The 18,183-nt window shown below is 32.7% G+C and overlaps 1 protein-coding gene and 1 long non-coding RNA gene across 2 annotated transcripts; both read left to right on the forward strand.

Annotated features, from left to right (window-relative positions):
* The first annotated feature begins 1,062 nt into the window (after positions 1-1,062).
* On the forward strand, positions 1,063-4,018 carry LOC106377155. Its single transcript, XR_001275750.3, has 5 exons — positions 1,063-2,188; positions 2,282-2,389; positions 2,702-3,327; positions 3,402-3,541; positions 3,692-4,018. It is a non-coding gene; the product is annotated as an uncharacterized LOC106377155 (long non-coding RNA).
* A 6,359-nt stretch (positions 4,019-10,377) lies between these two features.
* On the forward strand, positions 10,378-17,100 carry LOC106347938 (beta-galactosidase 6). Its single transcript, XM_013787568.3, has 16 exons — positions 10,378-10,839; positions 12,397-12,492; positions 12,595-12,707; positions 12,792-12,951; positions 14,355-14,498; positions 14,589-14,683; positions 14,768-14,873; positions 14,950-15,034; positions 15,108-15,391; positions 15,499-15,680; positions 15,766-15,857; positions 16,007-16,116; positions 16,216-16,323; positions 16,412-16,525; positions 16,626-16,771; positions 16,877-17,100. Exons 1-16 carry the CDS (start codon positions 10,567-10,569, stop codon positions 17,016-17,018), a joined length of 2,250 nt encoding a protein of 749 aa, XP_013643022.2. The 5' UTR covers positions 10,378-10,566; the 3' UTR covers positions 17,019-17,100.
* The last annotated feature ends 1,083 nt before the right edge of the window (positions 17,101-18,183 follow it).

The following is an 18,183-nucleotide window of genomic DNA, read 5'->3' on the forward strand; positions in this document are numbered from 1 at the left end:
TTTAAAAAAAAATAAAAAACAACAAATGGTTATTTTCAAATAATAGATATAATTTATATTATACTATCATTTAACAAGTATTAGATACGTTTTAATATATCATTATTTTCTATTTCCAGAAAACAATAAATTGTTAAACATCAATATCACCTAGGTTAAGTATACGGACAACACAAATTCAAACATCACAAAAAATATTTACATAAACATTATAATACAATAATTTAATCAAAAAATACAATTAAAAAAGAATAGTTATATACTTAATATCTGAAAATCAAAAATATTTTTGCTAAAATTGTACTTACCTGGCCAAGGAGATCGACCATCTTTTTACGGATCGATTGATTGTTGAGCATGTGGTCGATCCGAAAATACTCAACAGTTTAATTTAATATCTAAAACATTTTTGTTAACACTCAACAGATAGTTTTGCTAAATATGATAACTAGATAGCCAACAAAATTACAAAAAATATTTAAATAGTAAAAAATATGTTAATTTAACGTGTTAAGATTTAAAAATAAATTTTAATTATGACATGCATCTTAACATTTATATAAATATATATCATAACCTAAATATAAATAATTTAACAACTTAAATTAGAAAAAAATAAAAATGCCCGGGTGTAGCCCGGGTTAATCCCTAGTCTAAACTATACTAAGGGTCTGACTGGTTCAAACGCAGCGGTTGCGGTTGCGGCTGCGGGCGTTTGCGGATGCGGGTGGTTGCGGTTTCTAGCGGTTTTAAGAGATTTGTACGACTGGTTCTGCGGTTAGAAATTGGTGCGTTTGCGGGATACTTATGACTGGTTAACTACCAAATACAGCAGCGGTTAAATAATAAATTAACAATATTTACATTTTATATAATTATAAAAATATCAAAAATTATAATATTATAATAAATATGTAAATTATATTTTCAAAGTTATAGTTTTAAATTTTTTAAATTATAGAAAATATTTTTATTTTAAAATTTTATAATATTAATTAAAATATAATAGATATATTTTAGTATTTTTATAATTCCATTTTAAAAATTTTATTTTTATTTTTATTTTTGTATTTATATGGTTTTTTTAAAAAAAAGAAAAAAAAATTATCCTCCCGCAACCGCCCGCAACCGCAAACGCTAACTGGAACCAGCTTTTGATTTTAAGAGGTTTGGAGCGGTTTGAAGCGATTTGTAGCGGTTTGTATGATTGTTTCGAAACGCTGTCAACCGCTACCAATCGCAAAAGCTGCGTTTGCGGGTGATAGCGGGAAAACCAATCAAGCTCTAAAAGGAGGATACTAAGCCCTCTAAAGGTGTACACGTCGGATTGAAAAATTAACCATTCATAGAGCAGCATTCGTCCACGTCATATAAAAGGGATTGAGCTAGAAAAGGCACGTTGGCTGGGCTTTGTAAAAAATATAATTTGCCCATCCTCAGCCCAAAACCTATTTGTCTCAAACTTGCCTTTCTCTCCCCCTCGACTCTTCCACTTCATCTTCTCTAATCTCTGAGTTTTCCGAGTTTCACGTTACTTTAGCCACTTATGATCAATCAGTGATCTTTAAACTCTTTTTCAATGTTCCGTTCCACCTCTCTATGATTCTTCATCCTTCAAATCCAGACGTTTTATGATATTTATCAACCACTAGCTATAAATTTAGGGCCATACACACGAACCCTCACCTCCCCAACCAAGTTTTTGCAGTTCTTGATTTTTTACTCCCCTTTTCCGTTCTGGCTAACCTTGATTTTGTCTTCCTACTTTACTTTCAACAATCTGCATCTTTGCCGTTTTCTCAAGAGGTTGTCCACTCATCCTTTATTGGGATTATTAGGTTTTTATTCTCTCTTGCATGTTCAATTGCCATTAATGTCAATACCAAGAGCTTCTCGCAGATAAACATGTAATTAGTTGACTCCCTTTTGGATTTTCAGAACTGTTATCATTCTCTGCAAGTCAATCTTTACTTTCCCTTTTTCCGTCACGTTTTATACCTCTTATGAGTTTTTGATAATCAATAAACTAAATATATGTAGTAAAACCTATCATCTTACTTCGTTGATTATTCACATAATTATACTTTTTGTTTTGGTTTTGACTCTAATGATTGTTGCTGTTGATTGAACGTGATTTTAGTTGTTCTTTCCAGGTTCTGATTGCATCACCTCCAAGAAAAAAACTCAGGTTTGCTAATAGACGAACATGTTTCTTCGTTAATATTGTGGTACCCTATCTCTTTCATCATATGTTCTTAGTTGGTTCTTTCTTTCTCTACAGTCAGCTGATTGCTTCATGACTTTCCTACGTTGGCTTATTGAATCTCATATTCAGGAGCTGGAGGAGGAACTGAAGCTTCTCAAGAATCACTCTCAACCAAATATAGTTGTAAGCAATGAAAGCTTTCTGGATTTCTTTACAATTGGAGTTGTTGATCTCTTTGACTGTTGGCTTAGTGTGCTCATTAGTTTGCCGCCTATTACTTCTGATAGTTTGTATTATTCTGTAATCAGCACCAGGGTGATTACTATTAGAATATGGTAACAATGAATCATCTTATTATTGTGAACCACTTAGTTACCTTTCTTCGATTCAGACCAAATAGTTAACTGGTGGCTTTGTGCCGTGCTGGTTTGGTCTCAGTTTTCTGTGTACGTTCATAATGGGTTTTCTTAGCTTATAGTTTTGTTTGTCTTTCAGGGATGCAGCTGTCCTCACAAATGGCGTGTATGGCGACATAGATGATGGTACCATTACCGATAGCGATCTGAAGACAGAAAAACTCACACATTACATAGAGCATCCCCGTCCCATAGAGCCACCTGCAGAGGCAGCGCCTCCACCACCCCAGCCTCTTAAACTGACAAAGAGGGAGCAGAAGAAACTTCGAACCCAGAGGCGTCTGGCATAAGAAAAGGAGAAACAGGAGATGATCAGACAAGGGTTGCTTGAACCACCAAAAGCAAAGGTGAAAATGAGCAATCTGATGAAGGTTCTTGGGTCTGAAGCAACGCAAGACCCAACCAAGCTTGAGAAGGAGATCCGCACAGCAGCAGCCAAACGTGAACAGGCTCACACGGACAGGAACGCAGCACGGAAGCTAACACCGGTACACCAACTACTTCTTTGTTTCTTTTATAACTCTTTCATTCAATACCACTGAGAATTTTTTTTTTTTTATAACATGAAACATGGAAACAAGAACTTGTGATTGGTTTATTCGTAGAAATCTGTGTTTTTGTGGACTTATGGTCCATCAGAGAGAGAGAGAGAGAGAGAAGGTTTTTCTTTGTGAGAAGGTTCTTCTCATGGGAGATGGGAGAACGGTAAGTTTACACGACCTCCCCTGCTTTGTAATGCATGGTTTCCTCAACCTGATTGTTTAAAAATCTTGATTTAGAGCTTTTGGATGGAGAAGAGACGCTGGAAGAAATATTGGATCTTATCAGTGAGGAAGCTGGAGCATTGGCCACAGCTGAGGGAACCAAGAGCTTGAACTCAAGTTTCATCTAAACTAATGCTCTTCAGGAATTTTTAAAGGTAAAGAAGCCCTTTGCTCTTGAGTTGAGATTTTATTTGGTCTTCTCATTAGCATTATTTCTGTGAATAATCTTTAAAGGTCGATTTGTTTGTATCAGATTCAGCTTTGCAGAGTGATTGTTTAAAAAAAAAAAAATTCATCTGTTGCAGCTTAGTCGGTTGTGGTTGTGGTTGTTAAAGACAAGAGTGATGGCTAGAAGGCTAAGGAAGAAGATGAAGATCAATTGAAAAGTGGGTGGTTGGGTAAATGAGGAGACCGCAATAGTCTAAGAAGGTTGTGATTGAACATTTGAGGTCTCATAAGGGAAGTAACTATAAAATGATTTTCACCTCCTCGATTATTTGTCGATGCTGGAGGGGTTGTGATTAACAGAGTTTTCTTTGGTGGTGGACAAAAGAAAAATATTAAAAGAGATTTTGTTTGATACACTAAGCGTTTAGATTCGAGACTCCCCTTATATAGAGTAAAATTTAGGATCAGAGTTCTTAAACAAAGTAATTTCAAGCAAGTATATTTTCTGATTTACATCTCAGGACCTCTCCTGTGTCTATATACTAAATATTTTAGAGTATTCAGTCTCCTTATATTCAAAAATTCAGAAGCAGAGAGTATATGTTCTTACACACTGACTTAAGGCCGATAACATCATATAACAACATATTCTGTTTTTTTTTCAAATGCAAGCAGTATTGAATTCACATAGAGAGCACATACTTTGTTGGAGGCATGAGCTATGATTAAGCAACATCAGTCATCAAGACTATTATGTGAGAAAATCAAATTCTGTGATCATACAACGCAAACACAAGCTTATGAGGACAAGTTCTCCACACTTTACTTTATTATATCATATTGAAATTTGAGATGAATTGAAAAATCAACAAGACATGAGTTTTAAAATCCATCCTCGCACAAATTTCCGGCCACAACAACGGCTACTCGCCTTTTTGAACATGGGTTATAACTTATAACCAATCTATGTTTTAGAAAAAAACAATTAAAAATGGGAATAAAAACAGTTGCATGTTACTTTTTTAGACAAGACTTACACGCGCACAAATGAACATATATGTTACATTTATATGATTTTCAGTCATTATTTTCAGTTCATGTACTCTTCTTTATATAATCAATCGGCAAAGCCATCTGTGGTAAGCTTCAGTTTCTAATGAGGCATATAATTAATGAGTAAATCTCATGAAACTAAGGTTATAGGAAATCATGGATGAAGACTTTTGTTCCTAAGTATTTTGGGGATCAAAACGACATTTGAAAGGAAAAAAAATATGCATACCTATTATTTTTATAATTTACAAAAAGGTTTATGAAAAAAGGTAGGTCACAAAAAAAATATAGTTAAAAATCCGTACTAATATGCCTATGATCCAAAAATAAATCTTTACGGAAAAGTAAACAACGAAAACATACATTACATTATATATATGCAAATTGAAACAGTTAATTACAAAAAAAAATAGTCATATGAACCCAAGTATATCGTTTTAACATGAAAACTCAAATACCAGAACGATCCAACATATATACACTCACCAGATATACACACCATACATTACTATGAACTGAAAAACAATAAAATATATGCAACCCATGGATAGGATATCAATCAATGTAATAGTATCCAAGAAATGGCAACCAAAAATTTCAAGCCAGCGTAATAAAAATTATGTTGACATATTACGTTTTTTTGTTAAAAATAAGGTAAACAGATATTTTAAAATTTTGACCAATCAAAAACGTGCTTAATTACTATCATTGTTATAATTTGATTAAACTATATTTAGAATCATATCAATTATAGGAACACATTTCTTTGTCATAGCTCACCAAAACATGAGCATTAACATCTAAATCTAGACACTAACCATAAGATAAGGGCCAGAGAAATTAACAGATCCACCATCTATACTACCGAAATATCTTCTTTTTGGGACAAACAAGCCACGAATAGAGAATGCATTGGAGATCCATCATGAGTGAGGCAAGCCAAAACTCACCTCCGCATGCATAAAATCGTACAGGCAGTGGTTCTACAAACAAGGTAAAACACAGCTATATAGCCCATAAACAAAACACAGTAAATAAGGTTATCATGAATCTATAAAACATGCAATCGCATATTCACTACTAAAAAGAAAAGTGAACATCACTAACCAGCATACAACCACTCTGTTGCAAATTTAACTAAACTCATATTTGTTAACAGATCAGGGCCATCTCGAACCATCATCTCACAATTTTCCATTTATGTCTATAAGATATTCCATGATACAATCGTCTACACTCGACAAACGGACATACCTTCATGTGTATTACTTTTAACTTTAAAAAAAATATAATAAAATGCTTGATCGTTAGGTTTAGAATGAAGCTAAAGGATTTTTAGGTTTTTATTGTGTTAGTCTCATACGAAATGCTATTTCTAAAGTTATATTGTTTGCATGCTTTCTTATGATATTTTTTTTGCTTTTGAAAATTAAAATCACAAACCACTTCAGATCAGTATGTATGATCTATTTCTCATTCTCTTTTGATATATTCAAAAAAATTCGCTTCCAAAATTTTGTGCAGATATTGAACTTACATGAATGATGTGTTGTAAATATAACTTTGGCCAAAGGAAATCATCAACAAACCATTAATAAAGGTACAACCGGATCTATACCTACTATCCAAGCTCAAAACTTTGTAAATTCTTTAGAACAAATTTATCAAATGATATCATATATTATATAAATTTAAAAAGAAAATAACATAACCACATTATCCGCGCGTAGCGCGGACACGGACCTAGTAGTAAAATAAAAACATCAACATACTATACGTCATTTGGTCTATGCTTTATTAATTTTGTACCATGTTCTCATATATACAGGACACTCATCAATTTTATTTTTCAAACATGTAATCTTTTAGGTATTTCACCCTGCGCAAGACGCGGGTTATCACCTAGTAAAGTGGAATTATTGTTACACGACTTCAATGCAATATTTTTTGTTTGATATACAAGTAAATTTTACTTCGTGAATTTATGATATTGTTGTTACACGAATCCTAAGAAAAAGGTAATCTTTCAAATTATATAACGTGATTGCAATCTTTTTGGCGTGATTAAAAACAAATTAGGTGAATTTATGATACAATATTTCAAACGTAAATGTAAATTTGGTTTTCAAACAAAGGCTTCCTTTGTTAAAGTGTAATTACCGAATATATTTTTTTCCTCTCAATATACCATGTTATAGGAGTTGACCTCAAATTTCTAAACAATGTTTGCGACGGAAAATGAGAACTTTTATAATCGGAATTGATTATTGATTTGAGATTGATTGATTTTTTCAATCAATCCCCAAAGGTATTTCTTTCTTTATATTAAAAATAAGAATATAACTTTTTCTGATTTTGAAAGATCAATTTGCAAATAGAGTGATAAGGCAAGTTTCGAAATAGAATCGAAGAGTACTTTATTCTTTATTAATTAGTTAATATTACTTATATTTATGGCGATTTCAAATAAAAATAGAAAACCCTAGACCCAGACTCTCCGGTATATAAATATGTGGCCGATTATAACATCTCCTCACCAAATTCTGCATCTCAAAACATCGTTACCAAAAAATTCTCGCAAACAACTTTACGAACATCGACTCTCACTCATGGCGGGCTTTAACTTTGTTGCCAATTTGGAACCTTTAAGACAATGTCGAGGGTGAGGGTGAGTATTGCTCGATTGTGGAAGCAATACTCTGCTGCTGGTGGACTAACCATTGAAATGGTTCTCATCGATTTTAATTTAAGTTTCAACAATCTTATTTATGTTAAATGTATTATGGTCTAAACGATCACGGGTAAATAGGATTGCAAACAAAGAGTTTTATAGACATTTTTCAGAGTAGTTGTGGTTTTCTCAGTTTTTTTTATTTGGCTTCCTTATATTTTGTTTCTTTCATATTTTATTAGTCTATTGCTTATATTTCATTTTATTTTATATTTATAATTTATTTTATGAAAACAATAATTCAATTGTCTATGTTTTCTTTTATTTTTACTTCATAATTTATTTTATATAAATTTTTGCTTACTCTTATAGATTCACTTCTACTATATATACTTGAATTAAACAAAATAAATACACAAATTAAAAAAAAATACTTGCTTTATATAGACATAGGCAATTTCAATGAATCCCTTATTACCTAAAACTAGAGATTTTTTCCGCGCTTCGCGCGGATTGTGTCTTATAAATTTATTTTATTTATAATATTATTTGTCGGTTTGTTTCTTTTACATTACTTTTTTGTTTTTCCAATGTTAGTTTTTCTTAATTTAAATTTATATGTTTATAGTTTTTCTTTTTTCTGGTTGTAGATGGAGAATTATATTTTTTATTGATGGTTTTTGTATGTGACATAAACTTTTTGAAATTTTAAAATAATGTTATATATAGTACAATTAACACATTAAAGAAGAGAAACATATTTAAGCACATTTTATACAGGTTTTATATACATAATTTTAAACATTATATATGTATATATTATAAGTTTGAAACATGTAAATGTTTTCTAAAGTTAAATACTTGTTCTGAGTTTACATAACTTATCGAAAGTTTTATCTTTTTTAAATTTAAATCACAGAAAAAAATCAAAAAGTCAGTATAGATGGGTTTTCTTGGGCTTTTAAATCAACACTGAAAATTTACATGAATCATATAACAACAGTTTTATAAACAACTCGATAAAATTTGACCGAGCCAAAGATTTTCACACAATATGTTCTTTCTTCTTCAAATTGCGAAGAGCTTATAGGCACAAGAAAAAAATCATAATTTTTGTTTTCACTTATATAACATTTTTTTTCTTTTACACACGGAATTTATTACACTGCTATAAGAAATTGAGAACTCTATTCATATAAGATTCACATCTATGTATTTTGACAAAGAAGAATTTTAGCCATCTTTAGTTTCGGAATGAATCAACTTCAGTCATATACACTATATTTTCTCTATGATTCAAATCTTACAATTTTAATATATGTGCAGATTTCCATGTGAAAAAACACGCACGCCATCTATCGTTCAACCTATTACTTTTTCCAAAGTAAACACTATAATCCTCGTTTGGTTAGCTCCACAAACTAATCTCTTTGGATCAGTGTAACCTTTCAGAAAATGATAATCTTAACATCTTACAAAAAAAAACAACAAATATTGACTTATTTATATGAATATATATATTATTTTAAATCATTATAGTGGACGAAGAAATCACCATAATTTGTACAACAAATTTTCTTAGATTCACTTCATCATATTCACCATTTTACCATTTTAATTACATAATTTTATATGAGCTTCTTCACCTTTCCCGGTTATTTTCTCTTTATTTATAACTACAATATAAAGTTATAAACTATATATATATATATATATATATATTATAAATTAATAATTTATTTACTCTTAAAGTAACGATTAAAAATAGAACATAATTCAATATAGATATATGATTCTATTAATAAATTAGCAGTTACAAATTTGAAATTTTTAGAAATATCAAAAGTTTTATATTAGTTAATTATCTTCTAAATGACATTTATTTTTAATTCTTTTTGGATGAGAATATTTTGGCTGAGGTGGATAGTCTCAAAAGCCTTGAATTTAGTTCCTTTTATATAGTAGGATTATTTATATGAATATATATATTATTTTAAATCATTATAGTGGACGAAGAAATCACCATAATTTGTACAACAAATTTTCTTAGATTCACTTCATCATATTCACCATTTTACCATTTTAATTACATAATTTTATATGAGCTTCTTCACCTTTCCCGGTTATTTTCTCTTTATTTATAACTACAATATAAAGTTATAAACTATATATATATATATATTATAAATTAATAATTTATTTACTCTTAAAGTAACGATTAAAAATAGAACATAATTCAATATAGATATATGATTCTATTAATAAATTAGCAGTTACAAATTTGAAATTTTTAGAAATATCAAAAGTTTTATATTAGTTAATTATCTTCTAAATGACATTTATTTTTAATTCTTTTTGGATGAGAATATTTTGGCTGGGGTGGATAGTCTCAAAAGCCTTGAATTTAGTTCCTTTTATATAGTAGGATGTAATATTTCTTTCTATAATTTTTACCTTTTTAATATATGGGCCTTACGAAAAACTTGAGACCCATTTAAAGCCCTTTTATCATTACGTAAAGGCTGTGCTGGTGCAAGTCCTGACTTCCAAGTTCCAATTTCTGTGTCGTATACGCTAAACCCACGAATCATTTATCTGGGTTTCAGCTTTTTCCCAGAATTATGGTATTGACGAAATAACCCTCCCCTTACTTCTAATCTTTTTTTTGTCATCACTACTAATAGCTAGTCACTAATCACTTTCCAATCACATTTTTTTTCCTTTGGCTCACATAATGACTCAAAAGTATCACCTAGGCAATTAGTACCACTGTTATGATCTTCATTTGTCTCTCAATAGTCAATAAATACATCAAACTGTTTGGATGCTTTATGAGATTATTTTTGTTTATTTATAAGGTAATTTAATTTAGTTACTTGAATAGTCTATATAAATATAGCTAGTCTTTCGGTTACACATATATAGATTGGTGGTTTGTACTAGTGTGGTTGATATGTTAGCATGTTACCATCCTGCATTTAACAAAGGAACAAAAAACACTAGTCTAATTAGAAGGGCACATTAGTAATATGTTGTTAGAATCGTAAGACAAAGGCGAAAAGCATATTGCAGTTTTCCAGGCTTATATAATCTTACGAGATGCTCCATAACTTTCCCAATTATTTCAGTCCAGTCGATTTGTACACATACTATATATACATATATACAGCTCCCAAATCTCAAATCTCATCTTTATTCAACGCTTGCATATTATAGTTACACTTGTATTCTAATCATAAACTGTTCTTGGATTTATATAATGAGCCAAAACGTGTACCCACATGCTTGATGTGTATATATACTCACACACACACACACACATGTTCGAACAGTAATACAAACATCAGAGGAAGCAGAAGAGAAACGAGAAAGAGGATGGTGTCGGGTCGGTGCGGGTCGTGTTGGATTATTCTGGCTATGGTTCTTGTTCTCTCCGCAGCTGGCGCCGGCGGTGCTACGGCAGAGAAGGGAGTAACGTACGATGGACGTTCTTTGATTATCGATGGGCAGAGGAAACTTCTCTTCTCCGGTTCAATTCATTATCCTCGCAGCACACCCGAGGTAAATATTTTTCATCATATGTATATGAATGTTCATATGATAATAACTGTGTATACATATATTCAAATGTGGTAATGTGATATATGCATATAATGTTTTTGGCAAATGTAAAACAGAAGAGAATGGTTGGTCGTTAAGAAACTAATGGTTGGACCAATTGATGTAATATGACAAAACTTTGCTATCAAGTTTATTAATCGAACATTTAATTTCTGGATATATATGAAAGAGTTTTTAAAATATCTCAAATTATATGCGAACTAGGTTGCTTGAATTGCTAACATATATCTTGAAAAAAAATATTGCTAAATATTTTACTATAAATATATATAAATTTCACCAAAAAATATTGCTCATACGAAATGATTGTTTTATCTGATTGTCCTATTTTATAAACCTATATATATATAATAATGGCTTCTCTGTATATATATCAAAACTTTGTAACTGAATTTTCTTTCACGGGTTCCTTTACATTTGTTAAGTTGTTTTCGGTTTTCATGTACTTTGTGTTGCGTGAGACTTATTTTCGTCTTTTTTAAAAAGAAAAAAAAAAGAGACTCATTTTCGGCGAAATAAACAAGGAACTCTTCTTCTTTTTTTCCTTGAAAAGAAATTAACTTTTTGAGGAAATTAAGAAATATTTACATATTTGGTAATTTGGTTTCATAATTGAGTATGGAACTAATATCTAGTGGGAACCAATTTTACGCACAACACCAATATACACGCATCACAAATGTTTTGCCGTGTACGTGATTATTATTTTTGCTTTTTAGCGGTTATATATAATATACATAAATAAATTTAAAATATTGAAAATAAGATGTACTCTGTATGGAGGAAAAAAAATTCTGTCAAATAAATTTTAATCATATATTTTTTTGTATGGTTCAGTTCACAAGTTTTTTTAGTCTCACTATCAAGATTAAGACAGAGATTTCATCTAACACAACATTTTTTTATTCCTTGACTAAACTTTACTGAAAATAAATGTCACGGGTCTCAAAACGACACAGTTTCCGTTCTTTTTATAGATTCCTCCTAACTTCTTGTCAGTGTCTCTACTTCTTTGACTCTTTTTGTACTTCCAGAGCTACCAGTGTAGTAGTAATGTAGTATACACAGATACAATAGATTGCGTATTAATTCATTCATAATCTGAAACTAATTAGACACAGATCCGTTCAATGTGCTCCATTTAATGTTCTTCTCATGGTTTCCATAAATAAAGTAAGAGAATAATTAATCATATCAAATAAAAGGTCAAAATGTCCAAACATAACAATAATGTTTTTGTTGTCAACTTACATAACAATATTTTAGTATTAAAAAGCATGTGATGATCATTGATTCTGCACCTTACTATCATTTGGTCTTTGACAACTTTAACACAAATCACGTGAACAAATCTTATGTCATTTAAATTCTTTAATCAATGGGGATCCAAAGACAGCCAATCTCATTTTCTTTGCAAAATGTATTAACATGTTAATTAGTTGGATAATCCGTTATTTAAAGTATGTTAATTAATAAAATTATCCTCTTTGTTTGCAGATGTGGCCGTCTCTGATAAAGAAGACAAAGGAAGGAGGCATCGAGGTGATTGATACGTACGTTTTCTGGAACCTCCATGAGCCTAAGCTTGGACAGGTCTATCCATTTATTTAATTGCTCTCAGTGAATTTTAAGATTCGTTACCTTTTTATGTGATAAAAATAACATAGTTAATTGCAATAATAATGAACAATGCAGTATGATTTTAACGGAAGAAACGATTTGGTGAAGTTTATTAAAGAAATTAGATCGCAAGGTCTCTATGTCTGCCTACGTATTGGACCCTTCATCGAAGCTGAATGGAATTACGGGTACTAATATATTCAAACATTTTTTTTAGTTTGTAACATTGAAAATTTTGTTTAATAATTTTGACAACCCGTTTGGTTAATCAGGGGATTGCCATTTTGGTTACGGGATGTACCCGGTATGGTATACCGAACCGACAACGAACCATTCAAGTTCCACATGAGAAGATTCACGAGTAAGATCGTAAATTTGTTGAAATCGGAAGGCTTATATGCGTCTCAAGGAGGTCCGATCATTCTTTCTCAGGTACTTATCTTCGTTATTGTTCATCTCAATGTCAAGTAGGATTAATTAGCTAAAACGAACAAATGCTTAGAAATGCAACCCAATCATGACCAAATGACTTTTAAACCAGTGTTATGAGCCGCTTCATGGTTCCTCAGCTAGTCCGGTTCCTAATTACTGGGGGAGTTGCTGCGCTCTCTTCTATGTAAATAGAGAAAATTAGAAATCCGGTTAAAGCTGGTATGACTTACCATATCTTGGACCTGACTTTGAATTAATTAGAACTTGTTTTGATTTGTATGATAGAGAGCACGAATTCATGGTACTGGTCTGTTCTAAGCAAAGTTGGATGATATACTCGTTTTAGGTTCCAAATTTTAAATTTTAAAGAACTATTATACATTTGTACCATGACTCCTAAATTGTCAAAAGAATTAACGAAAATTAACGTAAAGATGTTTATAAACATTTAAATCTTAGAGACCATGATGACAAAAAAAAAAAAAAAACTTAGACCACTTAAATATAAGATCTAGACATGTCCTCAGCTTCTAATTATGATGTTTGTTTGGGTTCTTTATTGATGAGAAACATTTCACATCAGATATATAAGAATTAATCTACTACTATATAAAGGGTTAGAGCCAATCCACTAATTGCCAATTGGTTTTAAATTGGAAGCCCAGAAAACTTATCATGGTATCAGAGCGGGCCCAATACCCTGACCCATTAATCCGGCCCGGACAGTAGCCCGATCATCCCATTAGCTGATGGCCCATAGAAGGCAGTTCCGCCGAGATCGCTAGAAAATAAAGCATGATTTCGGAGGGGGTATGATGGATTCTGTGAGATTAATGGTTATACGCACCATTATCTCGAGGGAGAGTATTGGAGAGAAAATCCCACATCGGATATATGAAAGAGACTTGAGTAATATATAAGGGACTTGGGTCAATCCACTAATTGCCAATTGGTTTTGAGTTGGAAGCTCATAATAAACCCAAATCTAACATCGTATCAGAGCCCACATTGGAAAATCAATGGGACATTAAGTAATGTATAAAAGGTTAGGGTCAATCCACTAATTGCCAATTGGTTTTGAATTGGAAACCCATAATAAATCCGAATCTAAAATGGTATTAGAGCGATAAGATCCTTTGACCTAATTTACTACAATTACTACTACTATACTGATGTTGGGCCCTCTGTGGATGTTATTCCCACATTGTCCACGCTTCAGACCTAGATGTCTGAGCCTGAGGGAGGGTATTGATGAGAAACATCTCACATCGGATATATAAGAATTAATCTACTACTATATAAAGGGTTAGGGCCAATCCACTAATTGCCAATTGGTTTTAAGTTGGAAGCCCATAATTAACCCGAATCTAACATTCTTGTGGACTGTGGTTTAAATCGTATAGATCGAGAACGAGTACGGAAACGTGCAGGCGGCTTTTCGTGAGAAAGGAGCATCGTACGTCAAGTGGGCAGCTAAAATGGCTGTAGGGCTCCAGACCGGAGTGCCATGGATCATGTGCAAGCAGCCTGATGCTCCTGATCCAGTGGTTGGTACCCTTACCCTAGTACCGTTTACTTATCTAAGAGCAATGTTTAATTTGTTGTTTCTTTACGATGTTTATGATCTCAACCTGTAGATCAACACGTGCAACGGAATGAGATGCGGCGAGACATTTCCAGGACCAAACTCACCCAATAAACCGAAAATGTGGACTGAGGATTGGACATCTTTGTAAGGGTTTACTTCGTTGTCTATTTCAACTTGTTTCTTGTTCAAAAGTTAACTCTTTTTCTCCTTTATTTGTTATGAAAACAGCTTTCAGGTTTATGGAGCACCACCTTATATTAGATCTGCTGAGGATATTGCTTACCACGCAGCTCTTTTCGTTGCGAAAAACGGAAGCTTCATCAACTACTACATGGTAATATAAAATTTTGATCTTTATTCTCGATATGATCATCAAGAACTCATCATTCACCAACCCTAATTTTAAACAGTACCACGGTGGAACAAACTTTGGAAGGACTTCATCTTCATATTTCATCACAGGATACTATGATCAAGCTCCTCTTGATGAATACGGTTCGATCTAAAGCTCTTAAACCGGTTCTTTGCAAATCGATAACCTTATTCTGATCTTGCTTTGTGTTTGAAGGTCTTTTGAGGCAGCCAAAGTACGGTCATTTGAAGGAGCTTCACGCTGCTATAAAATCAACCGCGAATCCTCTGCTTCATGGGAAGCAAACTATTCTCTCCTTGGGACCAATGCAACAAGCTTATGTCTTTGAAGATGCAAGAAGTGGATGCGTCGCGTTTCTGGTGAACAACGACGGGAGAAAAGTCATTCAAATACAGTTCAGAAATAATGCGTATAGCTTGCGCCCCAAGTCAATTGGCATCCTTCAGAATTGTAAAACCCTAATCTATGAAACAGCAAAGGTATATCTTTATATTCCTTATTTGACAAGTTTCAGATATTATATACTAGTGGTAATTAACGGCTAACTAAGCATATATACCGGCTTGACAATGATTATCGATTAAAGGTGAATGTGCCCAAGAACATGAGAGTTACAACGCCGGTTCATACGTTCAACGTTCCAGACAAATGGGAAGTGTTTAGAGAAACGATCCCAACCTTCTCAGGCACATCTTTGAGGGCAAATACTTTGTTGGAACATACTAAGTTGACTAAGGACAAAACTGATTATCTTTGGTACACTTTAAGGTAAATATAAAATACTTACTTCTCATTTACATTTCTAATGTTCATTTTCTCATTTCTAACACAGTTTTGGGTCATGGAATTTAAGGTTTAAGCGGGATTCAACCTGCACGAAGCCGTCTCTCTTCATCGAGTCATCAGGACATGTTGTTCATGTGTTCGTCAACAATGCACTAGCAGGTACTTAACTATTGAAAGCGGGAAGGGGAATGTGTTTACAAACTTTGATTTAAAATTGACTTGGACGATATATGTTAATATATATTTTGGTTATTAATGTGTTAAAATTGTATATATATAAATAAGCTGGACGTGTGTTCTTTTTGCAGGATCTGGCCATGGAAGCAGAGACATAAGGGCGGTTAAACTCCAAGTTCCAGTTAGCTTAATCAATGGACAAAACAACATTTCAATCCTCAGCGGCATGGTTGGTCTACCGGTACGGCATTTGCTTTAACCAAAACCCGGTTTAATCTTTCTTTTTATTACATAGAGATATCATAACACGTTTTCCTCATCATATCATATAAATAAAAAGGACTCTGGAGCTTACATGGAGAGCAAATCTTATGGACTAACCAAAGCTCAAATTAGCTGCGACGGGACAAAGACCATCGATCTGAGTAGATCTCAGTGGGGTTACTCGGTAAAATAACAAAACCGTCTATGGTCATGAGTCTGATTGAGGAATGTGTTTGTGTTGATACATAACCTAACATGTATGTTTTGTGAAGGTGGGTTTGCTTGGGGAAAAGGTTAGGTTACATCAATGGAGGAATCTAAAGAGAGTGAAGTGGAGCAACAATAACGCTGGACTCATAAAGAATCACCCTCTCGCTTGGTACAAGGTATGCCTATATACAGTAGTATATACTTGTAAAATACTATAATTTTATCAATACGTGTGGGTGAGTGTGTGACAAATATGTAAAATTATTTTATATGCAGACGATGTTTGATGCGCCGAGTGGAGATGGGCCGGTGGGGCTTAACATGGAGAGTATGGGTAAAGGAGAAATGTGGGTGAATGGTGAAAGCATTGGTCGTTATTGGGTTTCCTTTCTCACTCCTTCTGGCCATCCTTCTCAATCTATGTAAGTGTCACAGGTCCTTTAAATCAGTAACCACTTACACATTTTGAATAATTTAAATTTTAACTGAACATCTTTTTTTGTTGGATATGATTTCGATTGATGCAGATATCATATTCCAAGAGCGTTTCTGAAACCATCTGGAAACTTGTTGGTGGTATTGGAAGAGGAAGGTGGTGATCCTCTTGGGATATCTTTGAATACAATATCGGTTGTTGGTTCGAACCAATCTCAGTCTCAACTGTCCTGAATATTTTTTATACATTTGTTTTGTTGGTAATTGGGGGGTTCTTTGGACCAAAGTGATCAATAAATTCAATTGAGTGATCAAATATAAGTTGTATGAAGTTCAACACAACTTAATACCTACAATCTTATATCGATGATCTAAATCTTTTGGTGAATATACACACTGATTAAGTGAAAATACTGTGACTATACAATACAAACTAGAGTGTTACAAAAGAAACAATACACACACCACTAACAATTTATTAAGGTTTATATAAAAGAATTAACATGGTTTTTATATTCTTCAGAGATTAAAAAATGGAATAAAATAGAAATATCCACCGATCTCGCCTCGTATCACAAAGTACTAAAAGATCTAACTGAATCCTGACACTTCGTCGGTCCGCCGAATCCAGTTGTCTCTTCACCGACACCAGTATTCACAGAACTTCACCCGCCGTTTTAATTGTGGAAGACACGCACACTCTTACGATATTTTTACTCTTTGCCCCGTCTTATTCACGCTCCCTGAGTAACGCGTGGGTTGATAAGAAGCAGAGTCACGGGGACATGGACCCCTTGAAGTTAATACTTTTAATTCTTTCGGCATTCGATTTGTTGGGACTTATTGTATAAATACTTTAATCTTATAACTCAAAACAAGAACTTTCCTAATGAAATTTCGTAACATGAAACATGTTCAAAAGTAGAATGTTCAGTGTTTATTTGAGTTAAACACGAGTTGTATAATGACAATGTTCCTCAACCAGTGGAAGCATTTCAAAATATAAACAGCTCTACTATGAAATTATTTACATATGGCTAGATGAAAGTGGAGACACGAAGATGCCAGAAAACGTGGATTGGTCGGAGAGGAGCGATTTGAGAATCTGTGTTTAAATAAAATATCTGCAGTATCCATTTTCATTTATTCAGTGCATGTGATATGTTTGCTTTGGTGTTAAAATAAGTAATAGACATATTTACATATCTTAGTACAAAAAATATAACAAGTATTTTTAGCCTTTTTCATGAACGTCTAAAGTTGATTGTTTGATCTTACGTAACAAAGAAAAGGTTAAAGATCCTTTTGTATAAAAGTCAAATTTGGTTAAAAATTATGGTAAAGGTGTAACGATTTTGCTTTCTCTCGCATCTGTTTCTCTCTTGAAGTTTACTTTACT

This window comes from Brassica napus, chromosome A6 (genome assembly GCF_020379485.1).
Source record: "Brassica napus cultivar Da-Ae chromosome A6, Da-Ae, whole genome shotgun sequence".
Taxonomy (NCBI): domain Eukaryota; kingdom Viridiplantae; phylum Streptophyta; class Magnoliopsida; order Brassicales; family Brassicaceae; genus Brassica; species Brassica napus.

Bases quoted from the DNA above. Each gene is read 5' to 3' on its own strand.
- LOC106347938 (XM_013787568.3), top strand. From the start codon at position 10,567: ATGTGTATATATACTCACACACACACACACACATGTTCGAACAGTAAT. The intron at 12,952-14,354 runs GTACTTATCTTC...TAAATCGTATAG, and splicing joins GTCCGATCATTCTTTCTCAG to ATCGAGAACGAGTACGGAAA. The intron at 14,874-14,949 runs GTAATATAAAAT...AATTTTAAACAG, and splicing joins GCTTCATCAACTACTACATG to TACCACGGTGGAACAAACTT.